This window comes from Marmota monax, unplaced genomic scaffold, assembly GCF_021218885.2.
Source record: "Marmota monax isolate L192 unplaced genomic scaffold, Marmota_monax_Labrador192_F-V1.1 WCK01_AAM20220418_F8-fsc00033, whole genome shotgun sequence".
In the NCBI taxonomy this organism is placed as follows: domain Eukaryota; kingdom Metazoa; phylum Chordata; class Mammalia; order Rodentia; family Sciuridae; genus Marmota; species Marmota monax.
Window position 1 is genome coordinate 5,213,457 of NW_026694282.1, and position 25,960 is coordinate 5,239,416.

Genomic DNA, 25,960 nt, shown 5'->3' on the forward strand with positions numbered 1-25,960 from the left:
ACATACAAGAGGAAATGAGGGGAAAGGGAAAAATAATACAAGGGGGAGAAATGAAGGTCAATAGAGGGGGCAGAGAGAGAAGAGGGGTGGGAGGGGAGGGGAGGGGGGATAGTAGAGGATAGGAAAGGTAGCAGAACATGACAGTCACTAGTATGGCAATATGTAAATCAATGGATGTGTAATTGATGTGATTCTGCAATCTGTATATGGGCTAAAAATGGGAGTTCATAACCCACTTGAAGCAAAGTGTGAAAGATGATATATCAAGAACTATGTAATGTTTAGAACAACCAACAATAAAAAAAATAAAATAAAAAAAAATAATAAAAAAAAATAAAGAAAACTCTTATCACAAAACTGTTACTTATTATAAAAGTTTCCAGGTGAAATGATATTGTAATAAACACTGCTTTGATTTAAAAAATAAATAAATAAATAAATAAATAAATTTAAAAATAAGAATATATTTTTTAAATGAACTAATCCCATTAATGTAAAATTAAAAATAATTTAAGATGCTAAAAGCTAGCATAATGGTTACATTCTGGTTAGGGAGGTAACTGAAAGGAAGGAGCAGTCATGTGACATTTCTTAATCTGGGGGCTTTTTTTTAAATTAGTTTTGAGAGAACTCAAATAATTAGACAATAAGAGAACAAACAACCCAATCAACAAATGGGCCAAGGACCTGACTAGACACTTCTCAGAGGAGGACATACAGTCAATCAACAAGTACATGAAAAAATGCTCACCATCTCTAGCTGTCAGAGAAATGCAAATCAAAACCACCCTAAGATACCATCTCACTCCAGTAAGATTGGCAGCCATTATGAAGTCAAACAACAACAAGTGCTGGCGAGGATGTGGGGAAAAGGGTACACTTGTACATTGCTGGTGGGACTGCAGATTGGTGCAGCCAATTTGGAAAGCAGTATGGAGATTTCTTGGAAAGCTGGGAATGGAGCCAGCATTTGACCCAGCTATTCCCCTTCTTGGTCTATTCCCTAAAGACCTAAAAAGAGCATGCTACAGGGACACTGCTACATCGATGTTCATAGCAGCACAATTCACAATAGCAAGACTGTGGAACCAACCTAGATGCCCCTCAATAGACGAATGGATAAAAAAAATGTGGCATTTATACACAATGGAGTATTACTCTGCATTAAAAAATGACAAAATCATAGAATTTGCAGGGAAATGGATGGCATTAGAGCAGATTATGCTAAGTGAAGCTAGCCAATCCCTAAAAAACAAATGCCAAATGTCTTCTTTGATATAAGGAGAGTAACTAAGATCAGAGTAGGGACGAAGAGCATGAGAAGAAGACTAACATTTAACAGGGATGAGAAGTGGGAGGGAAAGGGAGAGAGAAGGGAAATTGCATGGAAATGGAAGGAGACCCTCAGGGTTATACAGTGGAGGGGGTAGAGAGAGAGGAGGGGAGGGGAGGGGAGAGGTGGGGAAGGGGGATGGTGGAGGATGGGAAAGGCAGCGGAGCACAACAGACACTAGTATGGCAATATGTAAATCAATGGATGTGTAACTGATGTGATTCTGCAATCTGTGTATGGGGTGAAGGTGGGAGTTCATAACCCACTTGAATCAAAGTGTGGAATATGATATGTCAAGAAATTTGTAATGTTTTGAACAACCAACAATAAAAAATTTAAAAAAATAAAAAATAAAAAAAAATAAATTAGTTTTGAGTTACAGATTTTTTTTTCTTTATACCTTTATTTGTTTATTTATTTTTATGTGGTACCAAGGATCGAACCCAGTGCCTCACACATGCTAGATAAGCACTCCACCACTGAGCCACAACCCAAGCCCCTGGGGACTGTTTTTTATCCAGTTAAAAATTCACTAGTCTATGTAATCATGATTCAGACATTTTTCTGTAGGTATATTACATGTTAACATTAAGTGGATGAATGAAACCATTGGTCAATCAGTAGTAGAACTCAACTCAACTTAAATTTGAAATGCTTCCCCATTGTAGGATTTAGACAACAAGCTAAGGCAGGGGTTAGCAAATAATTTCTATAAAGCCCTGCAGCCTGCAGGGTCTCTGTCATGAATGCTCAATTTTGCCACTACAGCACAAAAGTAGCCAATAGATGATGTGTGAATGAGTATGGCTGTGTGCCAATAAAATACACTTAGGAACATTGATCTCTGAATGTCAGACAATTTTCATACTTCCTGAATAATAATAAGCTTCTGATATTTTCCCAATCATTTAAAAACTTTAAAATCATTTTTAACTCTCCAGATACACAAAATCAGGCCGTTGGCCAGATTTGATCCACAGGAAGTGGTTTGGTGATCCTTGCTCTAAGAGGACTGTATATAGAACATGTTTCCCACCCTGCACACAATCTCAGCCTACCCTTCCCCACCATGCTCCTCCGTCACTCCCCCACCTTTATAAGTAGGCAGGCATTCCATCTTGTCACCACATGGATATTTGCTGTCCCGAGGTTTGATGGGGTCCACTCGACAGAGAGGGTAGGGATTATAATCTTGTTTATAAGTTGTGAGTAAATCCATATTCTCTCCACTTGGGATGAATGGTTCAGGCTTGTAGATTTTCACTGGTGCCATTTTGTGAGGCCCATAATCTCTCCTGGAAGGAAAATGAGTAAAGTTCATTGTCTTTGTTGCCTTGGAATAAGGCTGTTTTTCCTCCATTTAACCCACCTCTATAAACATCTTCTGAGAAGTATTTTCCTACTCTGTCTAAGCAACTTCTCCTCAATCACCCACTTTGAAGAGAGGCACCTCCAATCCCTTCTCACCCAAGCCAGGCTCCTGGATATCATCCTTGACCTACTTCCCTCACAGCCCCAGAATCTACTATTGGCCAGGTACATTTATCTCTGTGATCCCAATAGCTCCTCCTGCCAAAATTTGTCTCCTTCCTCTACTTGACCGTATAGAAAATGCAGAAAGGAAAAAAGTACAAGAATCAGAGACCTTACATCTTTTGTTTCTTTGCTATCTGGTGCCCCTATTATTTAGAGGGTAAGAAAACAGTAGGATCAAAAAGCAGGATGGTTTTCACTAAATGAAAAGAAGTTCCTTCTCAAAGCATTACACAGTTATAAAACACTCAGGTGCCACCTACACCACCACCAGGAGCCACCCTGGAAACACCCATCTTAGCTTGGGTTTGTGCTGCCCACCAAAATAGTATCAACTTCCTGCTTCTCAATACTAATGTCCCTGCCCCCTCCAGGAACTTCTGTTTTATACAACAGACTGCTTTTCCCTGGAACCCATTCATCCAACTGGACAAGGGGAAGGTAGATTTTTCCCTGATGGTGCTTGCCAGAACAGCCCCACCAAGGGAAGGGGAAGGTTTCCGGACAGGAAAACATTAGGCCCAAACACCAATAAAACCTACTTCCCGGCCAAAATCTGGAGCAGCATTACTAAGCCATGCTTGACTAGCAAAGGTAACACGCTCTGCTGTAACCTGTCTTGCATGAATTATACACAGGGTTGTCAATAAACCCAAACCAGGTCCTGAGAATGCTTGGATGGATGGGAGGAGGGAGTTAGGAAGCAGGAGAATTAGCCTCTCCAGGGGTCCAAAGTGGGAAATGGGAGATGCTTCAGTTGAGCTGAAGCATACTACTCTCAGGGTAGATCTTAAAATATATCTTAGTGGCAGATACAGGGCCTGCAGCCTGGGCTGCCTTCCCAGGGGTTTGCTATTGGCAAGTATCAATGGGAGGCTGAGTGACCGGAGCCTCTAGAGCTGACTGTGTATATGTGGGCTTATGGAAGGAATCCACTAAATGAGAATGAGAAGCCAAGGGTCAGCTCCATACTTCTAACATTCCTGTGAACAAGTACCTCACCCTGGAGTCTGTTCAGTGCTGAATAAATGGCAGCAGGAAATTAGGAGGGTAAGGCTTTAGGCTGCAGAAATAGATAGAAAAGACCAAAAACCAATTAACTGGAAAGTTAACTTTTTGTGCAAAATTTTATGTTCTGAAGGGAATGTCCCCAAGGAAAGTTGAGCTCTCAGAAAGGAGGCAGTGGGGTTTCAAGGCAACCTGAAACCATATGTCCCTAAACCATCATAAACCCATGCTCAATCATGGTTACTCAAGCCCATAGACATCTTCACTTCCAAAACATATCAGGAGATACCAAAGGCAAGAACAAAGCCAGAGGCCCAGGATGCAGTGACAACCCTGGAATGCTTTCCAGGCAGGGTCCTGCCACAGCTAAGCCCCAAGCTCAAGGCCATGGCATCTTCTTCTGCTGTTACTCCTACCAATGAAGCAACTGCCTCTTCTCAAGATACTGCAAGAACCTTCACTCAAGAGTGCCAGGCTCTCTGACAATTGAAGCACACTCACTGCCCCTAGCTCCTGTGCTTCCTCAGGAAAAGAGCAAATGAATGCTACTGAATGAGCTCACCAGCCCGCAGACTATCCCAAAGTTGGCTTCTCAAAGACAAAAGCAGATGCAGTAAAATCCTTGCTCGCCACATTTAGGGAAAGAAATTGTCAGTCTACTTCAGTACAAAATTCAAGTCCCTTTGTAAATGTGTACCTATGGTTGAACCCACTGATCAGCTATAACTGAGGCAAACAGTTATGGGTGTTGAGGGGAGAAGTTATCCACTTCCGAAGAGAGAACAATTTTTTAAATCTAAAGTTTGATTCACTTAGATCTTACCCCAAAACAGTTACTGTGGCTTATAAGTGAATCTAATCAGAATTTTTGTGTTCCCTCGTTATGTTTTTATGTTGAGAACATTCACTGAAACATATCATTAGCCACAACATAAATGCATGTCCCCAATCACATATAATCTCACAGTTCATGTAAAAGAAAATCTTTATTCTTCCCAGAAATTGCTCAAATTTAGTAGCCCCTGCCCAACAAGAGAACACCAAATCTTCCCTTTCTTTCTGTGGTATATTCCCCAGTGCTTGTGCCCACTGTGACTATGAACCTAGGGGAAAAATTGCTTAAAGACCTGAGTTTCTTTGAGGTAAGTAGCTATAAAAGTTATAGAGTATGGAAGGCCAAGAGTTAACCTCAGAGTTAAGCAAAGGTTAAAGTGGCCCTGCTGGGGAAGTCATAACAACTTGACTTCAACTCATTTGGCAAAGCTAAAGAAAGGTGTTTGACAAGACTCTGACAAAAGAGGAAATAGCATAACAGCTACCTAAGGTCACGAGTCTGGAAGTGGGAAATGGAGATTTTCACCATGACAAATAGGTCATGCAACACTTTTTAGAAAAAAGAAAACTATTTTTAATGTTCATGCAAATTTCAGAATTTGTTATAGTGCCCAAGGAACCCATCATATTAAAATGGAATCCATGTTAAGAGGAGTCCCTCCTCTTGCCAAGGCAAACCTCCTACACCCTTACCCTGAATCCCCTCCCTCTAAGGATTCTCTTCTGAGGACCATCTCCTGCATCCTATGTATTCACTTCTTTCCCTGACTTATCTATCTCCTTTCTGTCCATATTCAAACCTGTTCCAGTCTCTTCCATCTTAAAGAAAATAGACATAACCCTCACTGGACTCTATTATAATCTTCCAGTCTTCTCCTCTTCCCCTTCCTCTCTTCCTGAAAGTGTTGTCCATGGGTGGTCTACATGCCTTCCCCACCTCCACTCATACCCTGCCCATCTAATGCTGCTCCCCACACCCACCAAAGCCATCAAGTACAACCTTGTTTCTAGGTCCATCACTATTTCTCATCCTTTTCCCACCGTGCCCTCTTGGAGTCATCTATCCTCTCATCTTTGTAATACTCCCTTTCTGGACTTCACACTCCTCATGGTTTGTCTTTTTCTCCTCTAGAGGGTTTATCTCTTTGTCCATTGATTTATTTCATTATTTCCACATGTGATTTCTAAACTTCCCAGGGGTCAAAAGGCACCCTTCTAATGAAGCCCATATGGTACCCAGGCAAGTTGGGGAGCCCTTTCTAGACCACTGAGAAAAACCCCTTGGCTGAATCACTCTCTCAAATCTTGGCTCTGATCCTGACTGGACACACTGAGTCTTTCTCATCTTCACTGAAACAGACGGGATTCCAATATGTGCCCTCCAGGATTCAAAGTGCCTTTCTTCTCCTCTACCCTCAACTCCTCCAATGCTACTACTAAGTCAGAAGCTAACATCTGTCACCACTTCACATAAACTCTGGAGGAAAAAAATCTTCAACTATCTGAAAGCACTAAAGAATGATCAAAATAGGCAGATTCTGGAGGAGAGCCAACAGGTGGAAAAAGGAATTGGCTCTGGACGAGTCTTCACTGGTTAGGTTTCCATTAACTGCTTATGATTCAAAGCTCCCAGCCTGAAGGCAGGCTCCAGTCTGTGCCAAGTCAGGCAGCTAAAAGGCCAGTGTTTCTTTATTCTCTCTATTGACTGAAGAACAAGAAAACCAAATTGGAAGCAACCATGAATTATAGGACATAAGGAAGAAATCCTGAAAAGGAAAGAACCAAGGACAGGAAGCCAAAATTCTGCATACAACTATGTCCAAATCTCTGCCTGATCCCACTTCTGAGATGGTCCTCAGAAGAGAATCCTTAGAGGGAGGGGATTCAGGTAAGGGTGTAGGAGGTTTGCCTTGGCAAGAGGAGGGACTCCTCTTAACATGGATTCCACTTGCACAAGGCAGACTTTAAGCAACCATGCTCAGGACTTTTATCTTTAGGGAGCAAGTTTAGGTCACAGAGGATGGAACTGCTATTTGAGCTGCCACCCAAAACATGGAATTCTTACTTCAAAAGTCCAATCAAGTATTACCTTCCTGATAAACAAGCAAGCAAACAAACAAAAATGCTCTTCAGAGGAATGTAAAAAAGAAAAAGGAGTCTCCACAACATTGGCTCACAAATTTAATCCAGGATGCATATCATCAAAGACAATTCAAAGGCTCTAAAATTGCCCAGGCAAGTCCAGGGCTGAGAGCTTACCTGCTCTTTTGTGTTCATCCATGCTCAGGCCCAACCTTATCAAGGGGAATAAGTATATTCCCAGTGGAATAGCTCTGAATAGGGAAATAGACTGCCCTTGATCAGAAGATGTATAAAATCCAGTAAGTTGGGAAAAGACTCAACCTACTACCAACTTTCTTGCTGCTCCTTTCATGACTTTTGGAAAGGATACCAAACACCCTCTTTTGGTGCTTCCCTCTCTTCTAGTTTATTAAGAAATCCCATTGATAAATGAAAGAATCTATGCTGCCAACTCCCTATCCTCTGCCTATTAGCCAAACCCATCCAGTCAAACCCAATTCTGTTGCCCCTTCTACCCATGGTCCTCCCTTTTAGAATAAAAACCTAATACCACTGAAGACTCACCTCTTTTTTGAGATTATTCTTTTTCCCCATCTTTAGGGAGCAGGTTTAGTTCACAGAAATAATGTCCCAAGAGGGGGGCCCAAGTGTTTTACATAATGACATGCCTACGGGGAAATGAAGCTTGAAGTGCAAACCCCTTGTTCATAAATTGATCTGAGAGCTATTTGAACCAAAAGTAAATCCTACTATGCAAGAGAATAACCAAGGGCTTCAAGAAACGTTCATAGTAAGAAGGGCTGAAATCTCAAGCATTCCCCTTATGGCACCTGCTGTAAATCCCCAAGATTTACAGTCAGTGAGAGTTGTGTGCAGCTGCAATTGTGCCTCATGCTGGGATGATAACCTTTCCAGAAACCAGGTGTTTTTTGTGTCTGGGCTTAATCACCAACCCAGCCAAGCCCTGGGCCACATGACTTTATCATTCAGCAGGTGGGAACCCTGTGTCCAGCCTCAGAAACTAAGCAGACTTGGCCTTTAGATAGGGAAGTGGGTGAGATGTTATGGAAACAGGGGTCCTAGGGGCAAAGGGTGACAATCTGTGCAGATCCAGGGGTATGTAGGCACAGGGCTGACCCATTCCTTCCCCCAGAAGCCTCTGGTGGAACACCCAGATAACAGCTTCCCTACATTTCCTGGAAGGAGCACAGCATTATTCTCAGTTCAGGAAAATTAGTGCCCAGCATGGCAGGCACAGGATTGAGAAATGGTGAAATGAAGGTGCAAGGGAGAGAAGAGATGCCCTTGGATCCTTTCCTCATGGCTTCTCTTTTTGAAGGAAATAGAAGAGAGACCCATGTCTGCTCTTTGTCCTCGCCATGGGTAAGCTTGATTCTACAGCTTTTTTTTTAAAGCATTTATGATCATTAATAACACATTTTAGAAATTCTTTCAGTAACTTCCCCCCTTCCCTTTAGCTGCATCTTAATGTAAGTTATATTTATTGTTACTCTGACTCTGGCAGGAGCACAGGGGCCTTCTGGATAATGTGTTTATTATTGTAAGTGACACAAGGTAGGAATAATTTAGGACAGGTCAGAGGCTAAGTTTTGTTTTGCAAAGCACCATCAGAAGGGAGGGTTTGTGGGATACATCTGGGGGCCTCAGAGCTAGGCCACGGAGCAGTGGTCCTGCCCCAGAGTGAGGGCTCGTCTTTGTTATCCTAAGCCGTAGGCCACAAACAAAAAGCATCTCCCAACCACTAAAGCTCAAAGTACCTTTATACTTTCAGGACAGGAAATAGATCCCTAATACCACAATATCTGAAGCTTATAACTTTACATCCCACAAGGAGCTCTCCACTTCCTGCTAATTGTATATAAAAAGATGAGAACAGTTGCACATAGCAGAGGATGATGTTGACAAGTCATCCTTCAACACTACTCTCATCCCTTTCTACCAATTGGGGTCTTTCCCATGTGTCTAGGACTCTTCCCTAGAGTTGCCCATGGTTCTTTTAGTATTTGTTCTTTTTAATCATGACAGTAGAATATATTTTGACATATCATATATACCTGGAGTATGACTTCCCATTATTGTGGTTGTACATGATATGGAATTACACTGGGTGTGGATTCATATATGAATATAAAAAAGTTATGTCTGATTCATTCTACTATCTTTCCCATTCCCAACTTCTCCCTTCCCCAATTCCCCTCTGTCCAAACCAGTGAACCTCAACTCCCCACACACACACACACCCTTATTGTGACTCAGCATCTGCACATCATGGAGAATATTCAGCCTTTGGTTTTTTGGGATTGGCTTATTTCATTTAGCATGAGAGCTCCAGTTCTATCCATTTTCATTCTTCTTTAAGGCTGAGTAATATTCCATTGTTTATATATATCACATTTTCTTTATCCATCCATCTATTGAAGGGCAGGCATCTATGTTGTTTCCATAGATTGTGGTGAATTGAGCAGCTATGAACATTGATGTGATCGAATCACTAGAGTATGCTGATTTTGTCCTTTGGGTATATGCGGAGGAATGGGATAACTGGGTCAAATGGTGGTTCCATTCCGAGTTTTCTGAAGAATCTCTGTACTACTTTCCAGAGTGATTGCACCAATTTGCAGTCCTATAAGCACTATATGAAAGTACCTTTTTCCCTACATCCTCCTTAACATTTATTGTTACTTGTATTCTTCATAACTGCCATTCTGACTGGAGTGAGATGAAATTTCAGTGTGGTTTTAATTTGCATTTTTCTAATTGCTAGTGATATTGAACATTTTTTCATATATTTGTTGATCATTCATATTTCTTCTTCTGTGAAGTATCTGCTCTGTTCCTTTGCACATTCATTGATATTGGGTTTTTTTGTTAAGTTTTTTAGTTCTTTATATATCCTGGAAATTAATGCTATATCTGAGGTGTAGGAGGCAAAGATTTTCTTACATTCTGTAGGCTCTCTCTTCATGTTCTTATTTGCTGTGAAGAAGTTTTTTAGTTTGATACAATCCCATTTATTGATTCTTGATTTTATTTCTTGCATTTTAGGAATCTTGAAGAATTCAGTTCCTAGGCTGACACGATGGAGATTTGGGCCTACTTTTTCTTGTATTAGGCAGAGGGTCTCTGGTCCTTAATCCACTTAGAGTTCAGTTTTGTGCAGGATGAGAGACTGGGGGTCTAATTTCATTTTATTACATATAGATTTCCAGTTTTCCCAGCACCATTTGTTGAAGAGGCTATCTTTTCTCCAATGTATGTTTATGGCACCTCTGTCTAGTATGAGATAACTGTATTTATGTAGATTTCTTTCCATGTCTTCTCTTCTGTACCACTGATCTTGATATCTGTTGGTGCCAATACCATGCTGTTTTTGTTACTATAGCTCTGTAGTATAATCTAAGGTCTGGTATTGGGATGCCTCCTGCTTCACTTTTCTTGCTGAAGATTGCTTTAGCTATTCTGGGCCTATTATTTTTCCCGATAAATTTTATCGTTGCTTTTTCTAGTTCTATGAAGAACATCACTGGAAACTTAACAGAAATTGCATTAAATCTGGATCGTGTTTTTGGTAGTATTGAAGCCAGAATTAGATAGGCAGTCAGTATAGATAGGTAAATCAAGTCAGGTTAGGTCAGATCAAGGAGGCCAATTTTGAGTGAGTCCAGAAAGCTGGAGACTGTGCCCTAAGGGATTGATATATTTATTTCTTAGAGCCCTTTCTCCACCCTTATCAAGAACCTCAGATGGAGAAGATGGCCGCTGCACACGGGGGTTGCTGAAGTGCTGAGCGGGGTGCTCAGAGCAGCGGCTTTAATAGAGATTTCGCACAGCATGTAAGAACCCCTTCCACCGTAAATCTGTAGCGGACCACTTTGCCAAGCAGCAGGAAGAACAAAGAGATCGAAAAAGAGACGCTTGGCTCCCAGACGCTTTGCCGCCCAAAGCCGCGGGCGCTTTGCTCCCATCTGCTTCCTCTTTCGCTTCGCTCCGGGCAGAAAAGGTGAATGTGTAATCAGCAGTTGATTGTAAGTACCCGAGGCAAAGAAAGCTCAGTGCGCCCTGCCCCTTTTTTTTTTTTTTTTTGAATATTTTTTATACAGGGAGAGTTTGTGGATTGGGATCGTTGGCTGGGCTGCGGTTTCTGTGCCGAAATTCCACTCCGCGGGAGCCGCCATTTGCTTTCTGCCGGCTGTCTTGATGGCTATGGCTACATTGTCCGGCAGCCGCACCTAGAGGTTGGAGCTGGGCTGCGTGCCGAGCCCTGTTCTCCAAAGGCTGGACCGCAGCCTTGAGCGCCTGGGTCGCCTGTTCGCCGCTGCACCCTCGGGCAGAGTCTGCTCTGGGGTCGTTCTGCATCCCCCTGTGAGGGGACCCGTGCTTCAGAGGAAGGAGCCGGAGAGCCGCGGCGGCAGCCGCTTGGGCCCTGGGGGCTGGGTACCGGTTCTTTGGCGCAGCTACAGTCGCGGACGAGAGCGGCGCCCCTGAGCGTGGCCCCGGGGAAGAGGCGACGGCGGCAGGGTTTAATTTCTAGAAATCTGGACTGGAAACAGAAGCAGCAGTTTGTATAATCCCAAGAACTTGCTTATGCCAGGAAGCTGTAAGGGCAACATGAATATCATTGAGGAGATCTAACATGGCAGCGGGCGGGGAGAGATCAAGTCTCTGACCTCTTCAACTGCGCGGGCATAGGGAGCTGTAAACTGTATAAATGCTGTTTGCCCAGGATCACTAGGCAATGCTGAGCTGACGTGGATCTGGGGTGTACAGTCTGGGCCCCTCAGAACACACACACCGAGCCCGGATCGGCTGCATCCAAGCTCCGGTTCGCCTGCTTCTCGTGACTCAGCACTAACAATCCCGCTGAAATAACTGGTTGGCCCTTAGGAACTTTCAGAGGTAAAAACCAACCGAGCCTTCATAGGCAGTGGCCATAGGATTGAAACGGGGATTGGGAGAGACAGTCAGGACCCACCCGTTGCACTGGTCACCCGGCAAAGGGAACGAACGGTCACCATTTACATGTGATACCACCTTGGCAGAGAACTGAGGTCACGGGTGGAAGAGATAACTGCATTGAAACCAGCGCAACAGGATCTCCCAGGAGCAGCAGACATGGCGTGTAGCCAGCATTGTGGTGAGTGTCACAGGTGAGCGCGGCCTGGCTTTAGGAAACACAAGAGAAGGCCTAGGCACTCAGGATTGGAGACCCGCCCAGTCTGTGAGGAAGAGCTGCTACACAGTGATTGGTTCCCACTTAGTGAGAGGAGAAGCTTGACCCAGTGGGCACAGCTCCACCTACTGGAAGAGAAATTAATCGAACTCTATGACTGCATTTATTATTATTATTATTATCATTTTTTTTCTTTTTCTTTTTTTTTCTTTCATTTTCAATTTTTTATTGTTGTTGTTCTTTAACTTTTTTTAATGTTTCTAATTTTTTTCTAATTTTTTATTATTATTATAATTTTTTCAATTTTAATTTTCATTATTTTTATTATCATTATTATTTTTGTAAAAAAATTTTTTTTCTTTTCTTTCTTTCTTTATTTTCTAACTTTTTTTGTGTGTTTTGTTTTTGTTTCTTTTGTCTTTTCATTTCTTTTCAATTTTCTTATTCCCCCTTCCTTGAATTCTACCTGCCTACTCTCATTCTCTTTAGTGACTTCTTCCCTTCCCTTCTAATATCTTTCCTCCCAAGCATCACATAAATTTATAAGAGTAAACAGTAACTCAGCAGTCAAGCAGAACAAGAAGTAACATGAGCAGCATAAAAAAGCAAGGAAGAAAAGGGGTACAAACAATGAAGGACAGCCTAAATATTCAGGAGGACCTAGAGTCAGCAGAAAAATGGTCATATAAAGAACTCAAGGAATACCTTAGACAGATGGAATGGAACCTTAAAGAAGATACGAGACAGCAAATCCAAACAGTGAAAGAACACTTTGAAAATCAATTACATAAACAGATAAAAGAAGAAGTTAAGCATCTTTATCAGGAGATAGAGATTATAAAAAAAAATCAAACAATAATTCTAGAAATGAAGGAAACGATAAACCAAATTAAAAACTCAATTGAGAGTATCACTAACAGAGTGGAGCAAGTAGAAGCCAGAAAGTCAGATAATGAAGACAAAATATATCATCTTGAAAAGAGCCTAGCCAACTCAGAAAGGCTGGTTAAAAATCATGAGAGAAACATCCAAGAGATATGGGATAACATAAAAAAACCAAACCTACGAGTCATCGGGATAGATGAAGGTACAGAGAGTCAAACCAAGGGAATGAGTAGCCTGCTGATGAAATAATTACAGAAAACTTTCCAGAAATAAAAAAGGGAACGGATATACAAATTTTAGATGCATACAGGACACCGAGCACACAAAATCACAGTAGACCAATGCCAAGACACATTGTTATGAAGATATCCAATATACAGAACAAAGAGAAAATATTAAAAGCTACAAGAGAAAGGAGGCAGATTACATTCAGGGGTAAACCAATAAGGTTAACAACGGACTTTTCCTCACAGATGCTGAAAGCGAGAAGATCCTGGAACAACGTATTTCAAACACTGAAAGACAATGGATGCCAACCAAGAATTCTGTATCCAGCAAAATTAAGCTTCAGGTATGACAACGAAATAAAAATCTTTCATGACAAACAAAAGCTGAAAGAATTTGCAGCCAGAAAACCAGCATTGCAAAGCATCTTGAGCAAAACACTACACGAGGAAGAAATGAAAAACAATAACCAAAACCATCAGTGGGAAGTGCCTCTATAAAAACAGAGGGCGGGGGGAAAGCTAACCATGGAGAAACAAACTAAATTAAATAAAAAAAAAGAAGATAAATAATCAAACATGGCTGGAAGTACAAACCATATATCAATAGTAACTCTAAACATTAATGGCTTAAACTCTCCAATAAAGTGACATAGTCTGGTAACATGGATTAAAAAAACAAATCCAACAATATGCTGCCTCCAGGAGACACATCTAATTGCAAAAGACATACACAGGCTGAAGGTGAAAGGCTGGGAAAAAATATACCATGCACACGGTCCTCGTAAGCAAGCAGGGGTGGCCATCCTCATATCGAATAAAATCGACTTCAAGACTAAGTTAATCAAAAGGGATAAGGAAGGACATTATATACTGTTAAAAGGAACCATTCACCAACAAGACATAACAATTATCAATATTTATGCACCAAATAATGGTGCTGCGACGTTCATAAAACAAATTCTCCTCAAGTTCAAGAATCAAATAGACCACAACACAATAATTATGGGTGACTTCAACACACCTCTCTCACCATTTGACAGATCCTCCAAACAAAAGTTGAATAAAGAAACTATAGAACGCAATATCACAATCAACAACCTAGACTTAACTGACATATATAGAATATATCAACCATCATCAAGTGGATATACTTTTTTCTCAGCAGCACATGGATCCTTCTCAAAAATAGACCATATATTATGCCATAGGGCAACCCTCAGTAAATATACAGGGTTGGAGATAATCCCATGCATTTTATCTGATCATAATGGAATGAAACTGGAAATCAATGATAAAAGAAAGAAGGAAAAATCCTACATCACATGGAAAATGAACAATATGTTACTGAATGATCAATGGGTTACAGAAGACATAAAGGAGGAAATCAAAAAATTCTTAGAGATAAATGAAAATACAGACACAACATATCGGAATCTATGGGACACAATGAAAGCAGTTTTAAGAGGGAAATTCATCGCCTGGAGGTCATTCCTCAAAAAAAGGAAAAACCAACAAATAAAAGAGCTCACACTTCATCTCAAAGCCCTAGAAAAGGAAGAGCAAAACAACAGCAAATGTAGCAGAAGGCAAGAAATAATTAAAATCAGAGCGGAAATCAATGAAATTGAAACAAAAGAAACTATTGAAAAAATTAACAAAACTAAAAGTTGGTTCTTTGAAAAAATAAATAAGATCGACAGACCCTTAGCCATGCTAACGAAGAGAAGAAGAGAGAGAACTCAAATTACTAACATACGGGATGAAAAAGGCAATATCACAACAGACGCTACAGAAATACAGAAGACAATTAGAAATTATTTTGAAAACCTATATTCCAATAAAATAGAAGATAGTGAAGACATCGATAAATTCCTTAAGTCATATGATTTGCCCAGACTGAATCAGGAGGATACTCACAACTTAAACAGACCAATATCAATAGATGAAATAGAAAAATCAATCAAAAGACTTCCAACCAAGAAAAGCCCAGGACCGGATGGGTATACAGCGGAGTTTTACAAAACCTTTAAGGAAGAATTAATACCAATACTTTTCAAGTTATTTCAGGAAATAGAAAAAGAGGGAGCTCTGCCAAATTCATTCTATGAGGCCAACATCACCCTGATTCCGAAACCAGACAAAGACACCTCAAAGAAAGAAAACTACAGACCAATATGTCTGATGAACCTAGATGCAAAAATCCTCAATAAAACTCTGGCGAATCGGATACAAAGGCACATCAAAAAAATTGTGCACCATGATCAAGTAGGATTCATCCCTGGGATGCAAGGATGGTTCAATATATGGAAATCAATAAATGTTATTCACCACATCAATAGACTTAAAGATAAGAACCATATGATCATCTCGATAGATGCGGAAAAAGCATTCGACAAAGTACAGCATCCCTTCATGTTCAAAACATTAGAAAAACTAGGAATAACAGGAACTTACCTCGACATAGTAAAAGCTATATATGCTAAGCCTCAGACTAGCATCATTCTCAATGGAGAAAAATTGAAGGCATTCCCCCTAAAATCTGGAACAAGACAGGGATGCCCTCTATCACCACTTCTATTCAATATAGTTCTCGAAACACTGGCCAGAGCAATTAGACAGACAAAAGAAATTAAAGGCATAAAAATAGGAAAGGAAGAACTTAAATTATCACTATTTGCAGATGACATGATTCTATACCTAGAAGACCCAAAAGGGTCTACAAAAAAACTACTAGAACTAATAAATGAATTCAGCAAAGTGGCAGGATATAAAATCAACACGCATAAATCAAAGGCATTTCTGTATATCAGTGACAAAACCTCTGAAACGGAAATGAGGAAAAACACTCCATTCACAATATCCTCAAAAAACATAAAATACTTGGGAATCAACCTAACAAAAGAGGTGAAGGACTTATACAATGAAAACTACAAAACCCTAAAAAGAGAAGTAGAAGAAGATCTTAGAAGATGGAAAAATATACCCTGTTCATGGATAGGCAGAACTAACATCATCAAAATGGCGATATTACCAAAAGTTCTCTATAGGTTTAATGCAATGCCAATCAAAATCCCAATGGCATTTCTTGTAGAAATAGATAAAGCAATCATGAAATTCATATGGAAAAATAAAAGACCCAGAATAGCAAAAGGAATTCTAAGCAGGAAGTGTGAATCAGGTGGTATAGCGATACCGGATTTAAAACTATATTACAGAGCAATAGTAACAAAAACAGCATGGTACTGGTACCAAAACAGGCGGGTGGACCAATGGTACAGAATAGAGGACACAGAGACTAATCCACAAAGCTACAGCTATCTTATATTTGATAAAGGGGCTAAAAGCATGCAATGGAGGAAGGACAGCATCTTCAACAAATGGTGTTGGGAAAACTGGAAATCCATATGCAACAAAATGAAATTGAATCCCCTCCTCTCGCCATGCACAAAAGTTAACTCAAAGTGGATCAAGGAGCTAGATATCAAATCAGAGACTCTACGTCTGATAGAAGAAAAAGTTGGCTCCGATCTACATATTGTGGGGTCGGGCTCCAAATTCCTTAATAGGACACCCATAGCACAAAAGTTAATAACAAGAATCAACAAATGGGACCTACTTAAACTGAAAAGTTTTTTCTCAGCAAGAGAAACAATAAGAGAGGTAAATAGGGAGCCTACACCCTGGGAACAAATCTTTACTCCTCACACTTCAGATAGAGCCCTAATATCCAGAGTATACAAAGAATTCAAAAAATTAAACAATAAGAAAACAAATAACCCAATCAACAAATGGGCCAAGGACCTGAACAGACACTTCTCAGAGGAGGACATACAATCAATCAACAAGTACATGAAAAAATGCTCAACATCTCTAGCAGTCAGAGAAATGCAAATCAAAACCACCCTAAGATACCATCTCACTCCAGTAAGATTGGCAGCCATTATGAAGTCAAACAACAACAAGTGCTGGAGAGGATGTGGGGAAAAGGGTACTCTTGTACATTGCTGGTGGGACTGCAAAGTGGTGCGGCCAATTTGGAAAGCAGTATGGAGATTCCTGGGAAAGCTGGGAATGGAACCACCATTTGACCCAGCTATTGCCCTTCTCGGACTATTCCCTGAAGACCTTAAAAGAACTACAGGGCTACTGCTACATCGATGTTCATAGCAGCTCAATTCACAATAGCAAGACTTTGGAACCAACCCAGATGCCCTTCAATAGATGAATGGATTAAAAAAATGTGGCATTTATACACAATGGAGTATTACTCTGCATTAAAAAATGACAAAATCATAGAATTTGCAGGGAAATGGATGGCACTAGAGCAGATTATGCTAAGTGAAGCTAGCCAATCCCTAAAAAGCAAATGCCAAATGTCTCCTTTGATATAAGGAGAGTAACTAAGAACAGAGTAGGGACGAAGAGCATGAGAAGAAGATTAACATTAAACAGAGATGAGAGGTGGGAGGGAAAGGGAGAGAAAAGGGAAATTGCATGGTAATGGAGGGAGATCCTCATTGTTATACAAAATTACATATAAGAGGTTGTGAGGGGAATGGGAAAATAAATAAGGAGAGAAATGAATTACAGTAGATGGGGTAGAGAGAGAAGATGGGAGGGGAGGGGAGGGGAGATAGTAGAGGATAGGAAAGGTAGCAGAATACAACAGTTACTAATAGGGCATTATGTAAAAATGTAGATGTGTAACCGACGTGATTCTGCAATCTGTATTTGGGGTAAAACCCATCTGAATCAAATGTATGAAATATGATATGTCAAGAGCTTTGTAATGTTTTGAACAACCAATAAAAAAAAAAAAGAACCTCACCCTGCTCCAACCTGTTGCTAAGGTAACCTGTCCCAGGAATTGCCCCACCTATAGGGAGCTATAAATCTGTTAATTAAGGTGTCCTGGGCTGCACCATCCAGCCCTTCCCCCTTCAGTCTAGCAGTTTCTTACCTTTTGACCATCCCACCAGCATTCCTGGGCCTAGTCATGTATTCAGGAGGGAGAAAGATAAGGGGAAGAGGGCAGGAGAACAAAGGAAGCCTAGGACATGTAAAAAGGGCAGAACACCTCGCTTCTTGGGATACCAGGATACCAGCTATGGTCCCCTTCTCCCTCCTGGGAGAAGTCTATGTTACCCCTTTTTGAATAAACACTGCTTTATATGCTTGCCTTAGCATGTTTCTCTAATGTTCAAACTTCAACATGTGAGGAAGCAGAACTTGTCACCAATAACCAGTGGTATTGGTATGGTCATTTTGACAATATTAATTCTGCCTATCCAAGAACATGGGAGATTTTTCTATCGTCTACATTCTTCAATTTCTTTCTTTAATGTTGTCTTCATTATAGAGGTATTTCATCTCTTTTGTTGTGTTGATTCCCAAATATTTTATTTTCTTGGAGGCTATTGTGAATGGGATGGTTTTCCTGATTTCTCTTTCAGTTAATTCATCACTGATATATAGGAATGCAGTTTATTTATGGGTATTTATGGGATATATAGGAATGCAGTTTATTTGGGGGTATTTTATATCCTGCTCCTTTGCTGAACTCATTTATGAGTTCTGGAATTGTTCTGGTGGAGTTTTTGGGGTCTTCTAGATATAGAATCATGTTGTTAGCATATAGGGATAGTTTGAGTTCTTTTTTTTTCCTACTTGTATCCCTTTCATTTCTTTCTTCTGTCCAACTCTGGCTAGAGTTTCCAGGACTTTGTTGAGTAGAAGTGGTGAAAGAGGGCATCCTGTCTTGTTCCAATTTTTTCCAGAGAATGTTTCAATTTTTCTCCCTTTAGAACCATGTTGGCCTTGGGTTTAGCATAGATAGCAGGCTATCACTAGTTTTTCTAGTGTTTTGAACATGAAAAGGTACTGTATTTTGTCAAGTGCCTTTTTTGCATCTATAGAGATAACCACGTGATGCCCACGGTTCTTAAAAGGAAAAACAACAATGCTCAGGAACAGCTCATCTCTCTTGATATGGTCTTCAAAAATCTTTAGTTGTTTTCTTGGAAAAATGAAGCCCAAACTGTAAGATTCATATTGCTTAGTAAAATATAGTTTGAAAAGGCTATTCTTTCCATGTATCAGGACCCAGAAACATTGTGCTTAAACCAAATTATTTAATATATATACTTAACATTGACCTAATCTAGGTCAAGCCTCAGACAAGGCCTTAGCTACCTCCCATTATCATGCTGCTCCTATCCAACGGTTGCCACCAGGCTCAAAAATCCCTTGTTTTCAGTTCTCCCCTTTTGGGTCCTCAATCCCCTGATCCAGACATGGACTTTCTATAGATCTAGAATAATGCAGTTTTTAGAACCTAAGAATGCCTCCAACTCAAAATCTCAGTGGAAGATATTTCTAGTCCTATCCTCAGGAAAAGTTGTTGTCTCACCTGGGCCATCTGGAATCTGCACTAGAAGAACACAAAGTTAGGAGGCAAAGAGAGAACAAAAGGAAAAGAAGTCACCAGATCCTAAGCACCTGTAACATACAAGCACTGTGCTGGAACTTTCAACACACGATTACCTCCATACCATAGCAAGTCTGCCCTTTAGGGATAAGGAATAAGAAGGCACAGAAGGCATCAATCTTCAGGTCACACCTCTAGATGAATCTACAGCAACTGAGAATCCCTGAATTCAAAGATGTCTCTACCTTACAGAACCACCAGCCAGGCATCACCACCTGGAGGTCACTGTCAGGTTGATGAAGGTGACTTAGGAATAAAGCATCAAGCAGTCCAGGCACACAAAAGAAATACCAATCAGGCACCTACGGAACCGCCTGTCAAACAGCAGTGTCTCCTGGCCAATCCTGGATATTAGCCAGCTCCCCCGACCAACCCCAGTGGGACAAAGGACTCTAAAAACCCCTTTTCCTAACCCAAGCCATCCCTTCCTGCCCTAAGCCCCATAAAATTTCAGTCCAGTCAAGCCCCCTGCCCGGTTTCTTCTCAGACCCTCTTCTTATCTGGCTCTGTCAGTCTGATAGAGTTAGACCCGGGAGTGGAATCTCAATAAAGACTGGTTCAGGGGCTGGGGATGTGGCTCAAGCGGTAGCGCGCTCGCCTGGCATGCGTGCGGCCCGGGTTCGATCCTCAGCACCACATACAAACAAAGACGTTGTGTCTGCCGAAAACTAAAAATAAATATTAAAAGACTGGTTCAGCAGCCTTTTTAATCTTCCTCCTTTTGGTCGCTGCCGCTGCCTGACCTTACAGTCACTAGTCAAATTGTCAATGGAAGACTCAGCTAGAATCTTGGAACATGTAGAAGGATGCTCAGACTGAGCATTTCCCTGACCCCACCTCAATACAGATACCTCTGTAACACCTATACGCTGAGCCATGTGGTTCTACTTCTGAACAGACCCAGATCCATCCAATCTTAACTTGAAAGTCAACTAGAGCAAATCAGGAGTATTTTTAAAAGAAATATATTCTTTGTTCATATTTCTTGAACATTCAAGGAGACCCCAATTCAAAATCTATAGCATAGTTGAAAAAAATGGCCATGCTTTCTCTATTATCAATTCACTTCCACCACCACCATCATCCAAACTGACCTGAAACCCTCAGGGTTATACAGTGGAGGGGGTAGAGAGAGAGGAGGGGAGGGGAGGGGAGAGGTGGGGAGGGGGGAGGGTGGAGGATGGGAAAGGCAGCGGAGCACAACAGACACTAGTATGGCAATATGTAAATCAATGGATGTGTAACTGATGTGATTCTGCAATCTGTGTATGGGGTGAAGGTGGGAGTTCATAACCCACTTGAATCAAAGTGTGGACTATGATATGTCAAGAAATTTGTAATGTTTTGAACAACCAACAATAAAAAATTAAAAAAAAAAAAAAAGAAACCCAAAACTTGTTTTTCTGCATCAACCTCCCCTGTCTTTCCCTCCCTTTACTACTTGACTTAACTTCCCTCCTCCTTTATTATATAGACCGTTTTGGCCTTTCCCTTGACCCCCACCCCCTCAGTAAGCAAGAATTCTCTCTCTTTAAAAGTGGGTTTAGGAACAACTACATGGTCTAATAAATGCAACATTTTCTTTCAGAAATATACTACATTAATATTACAGCATCTATATCCTATGTTAATATTGTATATTAGTGCACTCATGATGTACATTAGTACCTGAACATACACATCAGTACCATACATTACTGCATTAGTGCTGTACATTCACACACCAGCATGACTTGCCCTCACCTTGATGTGCTCAGGCCTTCCATCGGTATGGACCCCTTCTGGTATTCCTTCCGGGGCTTGAAGGACTCTCTGGGCAGGTAAGAGTGGTAGACAGGGTAGTTCTCCGTATATTCGGAGAGAAGACATGGTTTCTGTGTTTGATCATAAATCTTGGTAGGGAGGTGTGGACAGTGATGCCGCCTATAAAAGACACAGGGAGTTCAGTTGGCTACCTTCTAGGGAGGAATACATCCAGTTTAATAATTCCACAATCTTTCAAAATGTGACCCAGATATAAAATCTTCTGGTTGCCTCCTTTGAAAACTAGAACTTTTCCCTACTAAACTATGTGAAGTGGCTAGAATTTGAACCATAGTCTATAACTGCTGTTGGTCAAATACCTTAGCCACAAAATTAGAAACGAGCACTGCTGATACTCAGCTGTTACAAATGCCACACTATTTGCATAAAAACTGAAAGTCTTTCCACACCACAACAATATATCAATGGCTATGGCCCCCGACCTGAGTGCAGCTCTACTTGCCACAGACCCTTTCTTGAGGCCTCCAACAACACCCGGCAACTAAGGGCTTACTACTGACCTAACAGGAGGCTCTCCAAGGCTTCACTTTTGGGCCCAGCTAGTATCTTTGCTAACTGATTGGTTCATGTTCCATACAAATGGTATCATGCAAAGCAAAACTGCCTCAGTTCTGAGTCCACTGGACACCACTTACTATGTGAAATCATTTTCATGGTAAAAGTTTCATTCATTTATTCTTTCAGGTCTCACCTCAATTATGACATTCTTAGAAATATTTACCCTGATTATATCTTACACCTAAACACCCCACACACACATCTTCCCTCTCTTCTCCCTGCATGTGCCTTTCTTGTGGCTTACTGTCATCTGCTACTGGCACATCTGTTTGTGAGTTTACTTATTGTCTATCTCATCTGCTGGCTCAGGACCTTCCCCTGCCGTGTTCACACTGCATCCCTCCTACTTCATATCCTGTACACAGTAGGCATCAGTGAACACCTATCGAATGAATGACTGAGTATGTAAATGAATTAAGAAAGTGATAAATAGATAATATTTTAAAGTTATAGTTTATAATGAGCTTTTTCCATTTTACAAGCATGGTAATGAATGAAACTAATTCTACTTACAGCAGGACAACGGGCAGCTGTTGGAGCTGTCAACAACCAAGTAAACAGCAGCTAAATTATTTGTGTGCTCACACACAATCCCTACAGGCCAGCTGGGGCACCTCTAGTCATCAGGCACCAGCACAAACTCCAGGTTAGTGATTTCCAACTTAGTCACAACAAGGAGTGACATGGAATTGTTTTTACATTTTAATTACATAAATATATAGTACTTGAGTAACATATGGGGAGAGGAGAGAAAATCAAAGAGAAAGAGACTCAGAACTCACTATTGCTTAATAGAAAGCTATTTTCCAGGCAATAATTGGCATGATGCTCCTGTTGTCATTAAATCCAATACTTCCATGTGTTGCTGCCACCATTGCTGTTCTACGCATCTCTCTGCACCCTCAGAAATTACCAACACGTATGATCACATGAAAAGACCTGCATGTTAACAAGTACCTTCAGAGATGTTCCTATCTGTTTTCTTCTCATTTGTACATTTGTATATTAGGAAAAGACTTAAATTGCTATAAAATTGTCTCGTTTACTATTATCTTTATTTAAAAAGTGCTATTGATTTGTGGTAAATATTTTAGATACAGTCTTCCCCCATATGGATACAGTCCAAGACCCCAGTGGATGCCTGAAACCATAGACAGTCCTCACCCCTATTTATACTGTTTTCTCATAGACATAATGTCTATGATAAAGCTTAAGCTACAGTAAGGAATTAACAATAACTTACTGTAGCTCTTAACCTCAGTCTATGATATTTTTTCCCTTATTAAGTCAAGAACTTTCACCTTCTCTCTTAAAGGAATCATTTCACAGCTTCTCTTTGACATATTTGAACTGCTAACATCATTACTCTTGCAACTTTGGGGCCACTATTACATAAAATAAAGGCTACTTGAAAATATGTACTTCATACCATAAGAGATGACCTGAAAGCTGAGACAGTTACCAAGTGACTAACAGGTAGGCAACGCGCATTCAGCATGGACATATGCTGGATAAAGGATGAGTTATGGACCTAGTGAGATGGTGATAGATTACATAACACTGCTCAGAATGGCACATAATTTTAAACCTATGAATTGTTTACTTCTGAAATTTTCCATTTAATATTTTCAGACTGTGGTTGACTGAGTAATCATCAATAAGCGAAGAATACTGTATTCCTAACTATTTACAGGGAAATCTTCCATATGTATCCTGTCCTTATTGTATGAATACCTAAAATTTCCAGTATTAAATACAATCAATAAAAGTTTAGTTTTCTTTTTTCAGAGTGCACATCATTGTAATTTTATAACAAAGCTGACTACATTCTACATAATAAAATATAATATCTTATTAATAAAATATCTTTTAATTGGTGCATTAATTAATGATACTTTAAAATATCTTCTGTTCACTCAAGAGATAAATTGATATGTTCACAAATAAACAAAACCACCATTTCCTACTGTATATAAATGTTAGATATTATCATTATTTCTGTGCTCATAATCAATGCAGTTATCTGAGATTTCAATCTGAGCCAGTTAGTACCCTATTACTTTAGGATTTCTACAAACCTCAAATCAAAAACAAAGAAATATTGCTTAGCAAAAAATACCTTTATCTACATTTTCTCCCCTGAACTCCAAGAGAAAAGTCAAGATTTTACTAAGGATTTCTTAGAGTCAAGCATTTGCAATAAAATGGACTCAGGAGTCTCATAGCCATATATTCCCTCCTAAGTGTCCCTATTTTTTGAACCAGTTCAATTTACATTTTCATACCCCCTTTCCATATTGTTAATTTTTTAAATGTAACACACTGTGCTTATTCCAAAAGAAAAATAAATTTAATTGCAAAATACTGCAATGCAGTATCCTGAGAGTGGAAGCAATAAACTTCCAACCAGATGCTGAAATTCCATTAAATGGAATTATATCAACCTATGTTTATAGGACATGTGTTATTTGACTTATTATTTGTTAACTGAAGCCTTGCCTCACTTTGAAATATTAAAAACAATTATCCATAAATGTTCATTGTCCACATTTGCTCATAGTAACATCTCCTTTTCCTAACTGTACCCATAACAGCCTGAATACCCACCAAGACCCATGTTTATCCTACCCCTTAAAATAAAAACAAAGTCTGAAATCTCCATGTCCCAGAAGCTAGTCCGGCATCTAATATATTTATTTAATGGTTGGATGATCACACAGTTAAGCAGTATGTAGAACTGCTAAAAGAAGGACATTTAAAAGTCATCAGGAAAAGGAAAATGACTGATTTGTTCTATCGGTAGATTCAAAAGGAAAGACATTTGGATTCTCAGTTTTAATGGAACAAGTTAGTGCCTAAAGAAAGTTGTGAAATCACCACAGTTGGAGTATTTAAAAGTAGACTTGATGGCCATGAAGTAAAGAACTGAGACCTCTTCAAGCTGGGACTAGAATCATTTTACCAGCTGCCTTGGCCACCTCACTCAGGTGCATACTCACACAAACCCAGATGGCACCAAGAGGCACACGATGAAAGGGGAGGGCAGGGGTCACCTTAATCTACCAGAACTCTCTGAAGTCTTTCCACTCCAGAATTTATTACTCCAGAGGGAAAAGGAAATATCCTGACTTTCTCTGATACCTGGTAAAGGGAATAGGAGAGATCCTTTGATGAAACTCAGAAAAAGCTAGTAATTGTTGGCTCTCAGCTTCAACTCCAAACTAGAATCATAGAATTTTAAAATTGAAAGGGGCCATGGAGAATATCTGATCCAATGTCTTCACTATGCAGATGAAAAACCAGAAGCTCAGAAGGATGCTCATTACCTTGCCATGGCTACAGGCCTCAGTCACATCTGAATGACCAAGTACATTCCTGACATGTAGCTAGTTTAAGCCATCTGGGCCTCAGGTAACCCTAGAATGCATGACAAGACTTTAAGTACTTTTAAAAAAAAATAGGTACCTTTAGAATAACACCATCCAATAAAAATAGAATGCAAGCCATATAATTCATTTTTTAATTTTCCAGTAGTTACATTAAAATATTAAAAAGAAACAAGTGAAATTAATTTTAATTATATATAAACATATTCAAAATATCATTTCAACATGGAATCAGTATAAAAATTATTTACAAGTTATTTTTACTCTTCAAACTCTAGTCTGTGCTATACGTTTGTAGCACACCTCAGTTTGGATTAGCCATACTTGTACTGGCTTCCCTATTGGAAAGGGTAGGTCTAGAATTTGAAAGTTCAAAGGAACTAGAAGCACTTGGGTAATAAAAGTTTTCTCTAAAAATAGAGGAAAACAAAGATGCTTGGAGATAATTTTGTTGATTAGCATAGTATTTGTCTCTTCCTTACATAACTCGCCTTCATGTGATTCAATCAGAAGGCATTAAAAGAAAAATAAAGGAGTTTTATGAAAAATAAAGGAGTTTTCCATAATTCACCTCAATCTACAGCATCAAGCTTCAGTTTTTATGCAACTACA

At 40.0% G+C, this 25,960-nt stretch overlaps 1 protein-coding gene across 1 annotated transcript in view; it reads right to left on the reverse strand.

Moving 5' to 3' along the window:
- The window catches only part of Saxo1 (stabilizer of axonemal microtubules 1), a 44,510-nt gene extending 19,214 nt beyond the window's left edge, over nt 1–25,296 (reverse strand). The window contains exons 1-3 of the mRNA XM_058586334.1: nt 25,289–25,296; nt 21,324–21,503; nt 2,426–2,628 (exon numbers count right to left, since the gene is read on the reverse strand). Coding sequence (XP_058442317.1) covers nt 2,426–2,628; nt 21,324–21,503; nt 25,289–25,296 — 391 coding nt within the window. The remainder of the gene's footprint in view (nt 1–2,425; nt 2,629–21,323; nt 21,504–25,288) is intronic.
- Nucleotides 25,297–25,960: the final 664 nt, after the last annotated feature.